Source organism: Colossoma macropomum, unplaced genomic scaffold (assembly GCF_904425465.1).
Source record: "Colossoma macropomum unplaced genomic scaffold, Colossoma_macropomum, whole genome shotgun sequence".
NCBI lineage: Eukaryota > Metazoa > Chordata > Actinopteri > Characiformes > Serrasalmidae > Colossoma > Colossoma macropomum.
In genome coordinates, this window is record NW_023494809.1 from 260,725 (window position 1) to 270,000 (window position 9,276).

Here is a 9,276-nt window from a genome sequence, read left to right on the forward strand (position 1 = left end):
CCAACAACCTCCCACTCTCACCCTGTCCACATACGACTGTCCCGTGTCTCCATCTCTATCTCTCTCTCCTGAACCCCGACTCGCTCATGTCACTGCTTATCTTCAGGGCTCTCTGTAGTACGGCTGGGCGGTATGACGGTATTTTAGCGCTACTGTGATGAATTACAATATCGCGGCTGTCGGAACAAAACCTTGTATCTCCATTTTTATCGTTTTTCACTTTTTGACATGAATTGAAAATATTACTGAGAACAAGTAAGTTTACTATGACTATTATTATTATTATTATTATAATTATTATCATTATCATTATTATTATTATTATTATTATTATTACATTGTTTATAAGGGGCGTTACAGGTTCTTTTTGTTTTTGTGCCTTTAAGCATGATATATGTAAATGAGCTTTGTTCTGACTGGCTGTGCCTCATTCAGAAAGCAGCACAGGCTGAAACACTCCTTATAACTTCAGTGTGAGTGGGTGGGCTAAACTGCTGTAGGCTGAATGGGTGGGGCTAATCTGCTGTAGGATGAATGGGCGGGGCTAAACTGCTGTAGGCTGAATGGGCGGGGCTAAACTGCTGTAGGCTGAATGGGAGGGGCTAAACTGCTGTAGACTGAATGGTGGGGCTAAACTGCTGTAGCCTGAATGGGAGGGGCTAAACTGCTGTAGACTGAATGGGCAGATATATGTAAATGTTTTTGATTTTGTGAAACATGCTGTGTTTGCAGTTTAGTGATGAGCTGTATAGACTGAGGAGTGAACAGTGTGTACTGAAATGTTTATATACTGTATCAAACTATTTTAAAAGACGGGAAAGGTTTCAGTTTTCCACCATATGGGCCCTTTAAATGTGAACCGTAAGCTGTTTACCCCTCTCTGTCCCTCCACTCCCTCCTGCTTGATGTAATTAGGCCTGTTTGCAGCATCATGTGCTGTATATAGGCTGCGAGTGGGGGTGGGGGGGGCGGTCAGGGGTTGGATCATGGACATTTACACCCATATATACATACAGAGGCCTGTGCACAAACACAGAGCTCAGGCAGAGCAGAGCAGCGCTCTTTATAAAGGAGTGAACTGTGATGGACCGACAACAGGATTTACTCACCAACCAGTTTAACCAGACTGGAGCTCACAAACACAAAGAGGGACCTCTCTCTCTCTCTCTCTCTTCTCTGTCTCTCTCTCTCTCTCTCTCTCTGTCTCTGTCTCTCTCTCTCTGTCTCTGTCTCTGTCTCTCTCTCTCTCTCTCTCTCTCTCTGTCTCTGTCTCTGTCTCTCTCTCTCTCTGTCTCTGTCTCTGCTCTCTCTCTCTCTCGTCTCTGTCTCTCTCTCTGTCTCTGTCTCTCTCTCTCTCTCTCTCTCTCTCTCAGAGCTGGCTTTTGTTTTAATTTTTTTTTTCTTTGTTCTGTTTGTGATTTTATTTTGAGCTGGTTGTGATGCTCTTACGCTGTGGACAATGGTTCATTAAAGGGGTTTAAAAGTCAAAAGTCTCTCTCTCTCTCTGTCTCTGAATCTCTCTCTCACTCCTCTCTGTGTCTCTCTCTCTGTCTCTCTCTCTGTCTCTCTCCTCTCTCTCTCTCTCTCTCTGTCTCTCTCTCTCTTCTCTCTCTCTCTCTCTCTGTCTCTCTCTCTCTCTCTCTCTCTCTCTCTCTCTCACTCTCTCTCTCTCTCTGTCTCTCTCTCTCTTCTCTCTCTCTCTCTCTCTCTCTCTCTCTCTCACTCTCTCTCTCTCTCTGTCTCTCTCTCTCTCCTCTCTGTCTCTGTCAAATCAAATCAAATCAAATCAAATATGCTTTATTGGCATGGCAGGATATAAGACCTATGTTGCCAAAGCTGTAAATACATCTTAAATTGAATTATTATTAAAATATAAATGAATAGGAAAAAAAATGAATAGAAAATAAATAGGGAAAAAAAAATAATAATAAATAAATATGGTAATACATATAAGCATAGAATGAGTGTGGACATGCCAAATGTAATAAAATAAAATACAATAAAATAATAATAATAATAATTAAAAATAAATAAATAAAACAAACAAGGTACATATGAAAAATGTAGTACAATTTGAACATCAGGAATTAGAAATATTAATTATATAACTGAAGTGCTTTGTTACATTTTCTTCTCTGATCTTGTGGCGGTTCTGAATAAACTGTCCTGCTAAACTTATTGTTTCTACATTTTCTCCCAGTAAAATTTTAATTTTCTCTGAGTCGGTCAGTCTGGGGAAGGAGTCGGTCAGTCTGGGAAAGGAGTCGGTCAGTCTGGGGAAGGAGTCGGTCAGTTTGGGGAAGGAGGGGGTTTTATTAGTAAATTTGGGCAGAAAAGCGTCTCTGATGGTTTTATATTTTGAACATGAAAGAAGGAAGTGATTCTCAGTTTCTGTCTCTCCTGACGGGCAGTGGGTGCAGATCCTGTCCTCTCTGTCCAGCCTGCTTTTCCTTTGCCTCCCTGTTTCTATGGCCAGTTTATGGTCACTCAGTCTGTACTTCGTTAGTATTTGTCTTTGTTTGTTATCTTTGATCCTGATTAGATAATTGGCTAATGAGTATTTCTGATCAAGCATTTCGTATCATGTGAGTCTGTGTTGGTGAGTGATCTGGTTTCTCCAGTAGAGGCTGTGATCTGCTCTGTTATCCTCAGCCTCTCTCAGTGTGGAGCGCTGAGCTGTCAGGTTGGCCTCTAAGTTCTTTATCCTGGCGAGCTGGTTTAGTGGGTGTCCAGAATGAGCGGAAACCTGCCCAGCTCTGCTCTGCAGGCCAGATTAGAGACACCTCTGTTCACCTGCAGGACGTCTTTGCAAAATTCAAGATGAAATAGTTCTGTGGGTGTTTTGTCCCAAATTTCATAATTTTGTGTTCTTTCTAGTCCCCAGATTTCACTGCCATATAACATTATTGGTTCAATTACTGATTTAAATCATTTTAACCAGATTGTAACGCTGAATTTGGAAATTGTTTTTCTAATCATGTAGTAAGATCTGCGAGCTTTTTCCGTCAGTGCTGTAATCGCTGATTTAAAATGTCCTGCTGAATTTAATATCACACCTAAATAAGGATAGTTGGTGGTGTGTGATATTACTGTGTCTTCAAAAGTAAACTGGTATTTCTTCTCCTGTAATCTGGCTTTATTTTGAAAAATCATTATTTTTGTTTTGTCCATATTTACTGTAAGGGCCCAGTCTTTACAGTAAGTCTCCAGTATTGACAGGTTCTGCTGGAGTGCGTCTTTTGTTGGTCCTAATATCACTAGATCATCTGCGTCCATTAGACATTTTATTTCCTGGTCTTCTGAGAGTCCAGGAGTGGTTGAATTGTGTAATTTAGTGGTCAATTCATTTATATATACATTAAACGAGGTGGGACTCAAACCGCAGCCTTGTTTTACTGCCTTGCTTTGTTTAAAATATTCTGTTCTCTTTGTGTCGATCTTTACGCAGCACTGTGTGTTACTGTATATGGTTTTTATTATATTGTATATTTGACCTCCAACTGTCAAATATAGACTGTCTGTCTATAAAATAGACTGAATAGAAAAATAGACTGTCTGTCTCTCTGTCTCTCTCTCACCTGAGCCATGTTTACAGCGTGTTCCTCTCGGCTGATCTCTCTCTCCGTTTCTCCGTGGCTGGTCTCCTCCTCCAGGCCGCTTTCCAGCTCCAGAATGCGGAACTCCCAGTCCTCAAACGCCCGCACTGCACCGTCCACTGTGTCCTTCTCCTGCACAGGGACACTCTGTCACTTTAACACTAAAGCAGAATCAGATCCCCCATCTTTAACCCAAATGCAGCTCATCAGCCGAGACATGCTGGGAGCTGCGAGGCTAATGTAGCGAACAACTAATGGAAGCTTAGCATGGTGCTAATCGGGTCTGTATGAATGAACAGCATAACATCATAATAAGTTTATTTTCAGGGACCCCTCAGGTTTGATTCTGAGACATTCAAGGGGTCCAAGAGGTTAATTAGGAGTCCCAGACCCCCAGGACCCCCTGTGTTTCGCACTTTGATAGTAGCCCGTTTCACAGTGTGCTGCACTACAGCCCCCAGCATGCACCGCAACATAATGTGCGCTCCCACCCCTCACACACCCAACAGCAATCGATGGGACAGCAGTTACACCACGATTCCACACTGTGTTTCAGCTGCAGTCCAACTAATATGAACACACAGCGAGCAAAAAAACACCTAAAAAAATGACCGGAGGAAAAGTGGACAGTGAATGCAGCGGTTTTCAAAACAGCTCAAATACGTTTCACTTCCAATAAGGATAAACCTCACAAGGAAACCTGTCACTTCAAAGAAAACAAGGGTAAAGAAGTCACAGAGCTAAAAAATGAAAGACGGCTGTGTGATCTGGGGACCATCTACACACACTGACCCTACAGCTGCAGGGACGCGGCCGTCTGATCACTGACATGCAAGATCATGTGGAAGCAGCTTTCACAAGTGCACATCTTATGAGCTCATTTCACACAGAGTCTGAGGCCCAACAGTTCCATTTTGAGGTGTTCTGTAATGTGTTTGCAGATGATGGAGAGGATATATATATATATATATATATATATACACTCACTGAACACTTCATTAAGTCTGTGTATCCACACCCATTGTCCATTTTACCACTGTATCAGCTCCACTGACCGTATAGTTTCACTCTGTAGTTCTACAATTACAGACTGTAGTCCATCTGTTTCTCTGCATACTTTGTTACCCTGTTCTTTAGTGGTCACGGCCCCCCAGGACCCCCACAGAGCAGGTACTATTTGGGTGGTGGGTCATTCTCAGCACTGCAGTGACACTGATGTGGTGGTGGTGTGTGCGTTGTGCTGGTCTGAGTGGATCAGACACAGCAGCAAACTACAAAGTGCTCCTATATGGTCAGTGGAACTGTTAGAATGGACAGTGAGTGTAGATACAAGGAGGTGTTTCTAATAAAGTGCTATATAGGTTTTTGCATATTTTGAATAAAGAATGGACACTTTGAGTTAAAACACAACGTTATTTAAAAACAGAATGAAAACATCGCTGTTCTCTGATCTCTGGCGTGGATTTGTTGAGATTTTCTAAAATGGCTTTAGCCTTGAGCTCCAGAGTAGGAAAACTAAGAGAATTAGAAATACGTTCTCTGGTCTGCTGTAATTTCCAGGGTTTGTTTGTGGTTCTGTGTTGTTGTTGTTGTTTACCTGCTGGAGTTGGGTCATTAGCTGCTCCTTCTGGCTCTCTGGCTGAGTGTGGAGTTTCTTCTCTTTCTCCGTCCACAACTTCTTCAGCTCCTCCACCCTCAGCCTCTCCTTCTCCAGCTGCTCGCGCTCCTGCAGGAGAAGAGGAGTCAGCGCGTCAGGAAATCTCAGCTTCCACAACAATCTGATTCGGTAAGATTGTTTTGGGCTGTTTATTTAAAAACTGAACACACAGACGCAGGAGGAGGAACTGTTTACACAGTGGTGGCACAATAACAGCAGAACACCAAGACTTTTATATTTCTGTCTAAAATAGTCAGAGAATTTAGTTTTAGAGAAAAATGAGTGCATCCAGTATTAAATATTATAATAAATTATAACCAGTCATAACATTCCAAAATCAGTGGAGTTCAATCACCACCCTCAGATCAATGCATCATGATTGATCAATGCTCTTTTTGTGATTGTGACTCTGATTTTGATTCTGATTCTGAATTTGATTCTGATTTTGATTCAGATTCTGATTTTGATTCTGTTTCAGATTCTGAATCTGATTTTGATTGTGATTTTGACTGTTATTTTGATTCGGATTACGATTTTGATTGTGACTTTCATTCTGATTCTGATTTTGATTCTGATTTGGATTCTGATTGTGATTCTGACTGTTATTTTGTGTTTTTTATTGTAATTGTGCTTGTGATTCTGACGGTGAGTCTGACTGATATTTTGATTGTGTTTTTGATTGTGATAGTGAATCCTAACCTGATGATGATTCTGATCTGATCTTATCTCATATTTTGTACATTTTGCACATCAGTGTACACACTGTACGCACCAGTACACCTGTGCATCTCTACCTTATTCTATGTTTATTGTCCATTTATTGTTTTTTGTAGTTTTTTGTGTGTATACATGTGTATATTGTCCGTCTTCCCACTAGAACATGTGCACTCACGTTCCTTAATGTTTAGGCACAGAGAAGGAACCTGAACATGTTTTATTATATTGTAACCCCTCGTAAATGTATGATGACAATAAAGTTGAATTGAATTGAAATATGATTATGATTCTGCTTGTGGTTCTGATTCTGATTCTGACTGTTATAGTGATGGTAACTCAGACTGTGACTGTGATTCCTCTTCAGACCTGCTGTATGACGGCCTGCGTCTGCGTCTGCTTCTGCCTGCTCGTCTCCTTCAGCGTCTGCAGCTGTGCAGTGTGTCTGCGCAGATTCTCCTGTTCCGTCTGCAGCTCCCCTCGCAGCAGAGCGATCTCCAACTGCAGCTGCGCACACACACACACACACACACGCACACACACAAACGCACAAACACACACACACACACACACACACACACACACACACACACACATGCACACACACAAACGCACAAACACACACACACACACACACACACACACACATACACACACACACACACACACACACACACACACACACACACACTGTCACTCTGACTGCAGGACTCGAGTTCCCCTCTCCAGGCTCCGCCCACTGATGTGTTGAACAAAACAAATCCTGTTTCTGTTCCTCTCACCTCTATCTTTAGCTCCTCCCTCTGTTGATCGAGTTCTGTGATTCGCTGCTGCAGTGCGCTGGGTGTGGTCAAGGCCTTGGTGGGGTCCATCCGTCTGACATGGGACTGAGGAAGAGGAGGTGAAGAACAGCTTCATCACTCTCTCTCTCTCTCTCTCTCTCTCTCTCTCTCTCTCTTTTTCTCTGGTAGAAAAGAAAAGCCTCCACACTCACCCACTCGCTTTCAGTGCTGCTGCCCTCGGTGTCTGACTCCGCCCCAGAGGAGGCGGGGCTTCGTTCACCACCAGCCAATCGGGTGATCCAGGGGTGCGTCTGGCTGGGCTCCCACTGGTTCCTTTGTGAGTCCATATTACATCTGGGTGTGTCTGGAGACGGAGAAAAACAGATTAGAGGCAGATTAAAGGGGCAATCCACCAAAAAATGAATTATTTGTGGTGTGATGCAGTTTTCTGTAACACAACATTAAACCCCTCAACCTCATCAGCTCAGAATTCATAAAGTTGGATCCTTTTTGCATTGTTTCCTCCAATGTTTTCTCACTACAAAACCCAGCATGCATTATGCAAATACACATTTACAATAAATACAGTGTGATATTCAGATTCGAAGCTGGTCACTGGTTCCTTCTGCATTCACCAGCTAACAAAACAACACAAGTAAGCACACAAAACTGTGTGCATTTCTTCCCACCTTCAAGATGCATCATCAGAAGGTGGGGTTTCCTCGTCTATAAACTGGAAAATCTCACTATAGAGCCTTCTGTGATCACCACCGAAAGGCAAGCAGGTATGTTTACAACAGATTTAGCGATAGATAAATGTTCCATTTTGGATGGACTACCCCTTTAAGGGAATAGTTACTCCAAATAGCTGATTAGCCAACACAAGTTTGGTGTCTGAAGTTCCCTTCTTTAGTTTTAGCACTCAAGCTAAGAGGCTAATGATAGCTTATACTCCACCAATTAGCATGGTGCTAACTGCATACCTAAATCATCAGCTTTGCCTCAAATCGTGTGGAGTTGTTTTACAGAATCCAAAATCAAGATGTGGAATGCAGGGGGTCCTGGTGGGTCCAGGACCTCCTAATTAACCTCTTGGACCCCCTAAATGTCTCAAAATCGAACTCGGGGGTTCCCTGAGAAACTTATGTTGTCTGTTTGGGAAAAATTGACACTCAGATACAAATGAGTGAAAGCTTAAAGGGGGGATTTCTGATTTTGAAAATGACTGTGATTCTGATTGTGATTTTAATTCTGACCATAAGTCTACGCAAGGCAAGTGATGCTAATTGGTGGGTATAAGCTTCCATTACTTGTTAGCTCCATTAGCCTCATAGCTTCAGTGCAAACCTAAAGAAGCAGATTTCAGACACTGAACATATCTTGGCTGATAGACTTCATTTGGGGTAAGAGGGGAAAACCGTGACTGTTTTTTTCTGAAGTATTGCTTTAATGCAGAGAGGAGGGGGGCAGTAGCTGGATCCAGCGCTCGGAGGGTTAATGAGGCTGAGGTGATGGAGCGGTCAGGGCCTGCCGTTAGAGGATTCCCGTCAGAGGAGAGAAACTCCCCCGCGCTGATCAGAGAAAGTGAAAGAGCTGCTCCTCAGTAAAGAAGAGAGGGCAGTGATGAAGATCTCCTCCCTCCCTCCATTCACTCACTCACTCGTTCAGGTGCTTTTATTCTCCTCTGATCAGAGACGCACAACCGCCCATTCAGCGCTTTATACTCATTCGCCCTGCCACTTAACCACACTCTCCCTCTCTCTCCACCTCACACACACACTCACACACACAGTACAGTACAGGAATACTCTGTGTGGGAACCAGCCATCCCCCATTGTCCCTCTCTCTCTCTCTCTCTCTCTCTCGCCTTATTAGGAGATCACAGTCTGCAGCACTGAGGATAAATATAAAACTCTGATATTAGCACTGCTAGAGAGAGACAGAGGGAGAGAGAGAGAGAGACAGAGGGAGAGAGAGAGAGAGAGAGAGAGAGAGAGAGAGAGAGAGTAACAGAAAGAGCAAGAGAGAAGGAGAGATAAAGATAAAAAGGGACACGGAGGCTAGAGAGGGAGGCAGAGAGATAAAGATGGCCATATACATATATATATCCCAACCCTTCTGACCCCCCCACATACCCAACAGCACATATATGTACAAATTTTTTTCCAATTTTGCATAATAATTAATAATTCACATAATTAATACAGTCAAAAATGTTGTTGGTATTATTGTTATTATTTGATATATTGTTATTGTATGTTCATGTTGTTATTGTCAATGTTGTCACTGTTATAATGCTTTGGCAGTCCTGGACCTTACAGTCATGATAATAAAGCTACACTGAACTTGAACTGTATGAAGCGAGAGAGAGAGAGAGAGAGAGTGAGAGAGAGTTAAAGAGAGAGTTAGAGAGAGTGAGAGAGAGAGAGAGTGAGAGAGAGAGAGAGTTAGAGAGAGAGAGAGAGAGAGAGTGAGAGAGAGTTAGAGAGAGTGAGAGAGAGAGAGAGTTAGAGAGAGAGAGAGAGAG

The 9,276-nt window shown here is 42.7% G+C and overlaps 1 protein-coding gene across 1 annotated transcript in view; it reads right to left on the reverse strand.

The window, feature by feature from the left end:
- LOC118798748 (pleckstrin homology-like domain family B member 3) overlaps positions 1-9,276 on the reverse strand; it is a 36,250-nt gene that overhangs the window by 14,669 nt on the left and 12,305 nt on the right. Inside the window, 5 exon segments of the mRNA XM_036558280.1 lie at positions 3,579-3,728; positions 5,194-5,322; positions 6,337-6,474; positions 6,750-6,854; positions 6,962-7,113. Coding sequence (XP_036414173.1) covers positions 3,579-3,728; positions 5,194-5,322; positions 6,337-6,474; positions 6,750-6,854; positions 6,962-7,113 — 674 coding nt within the window.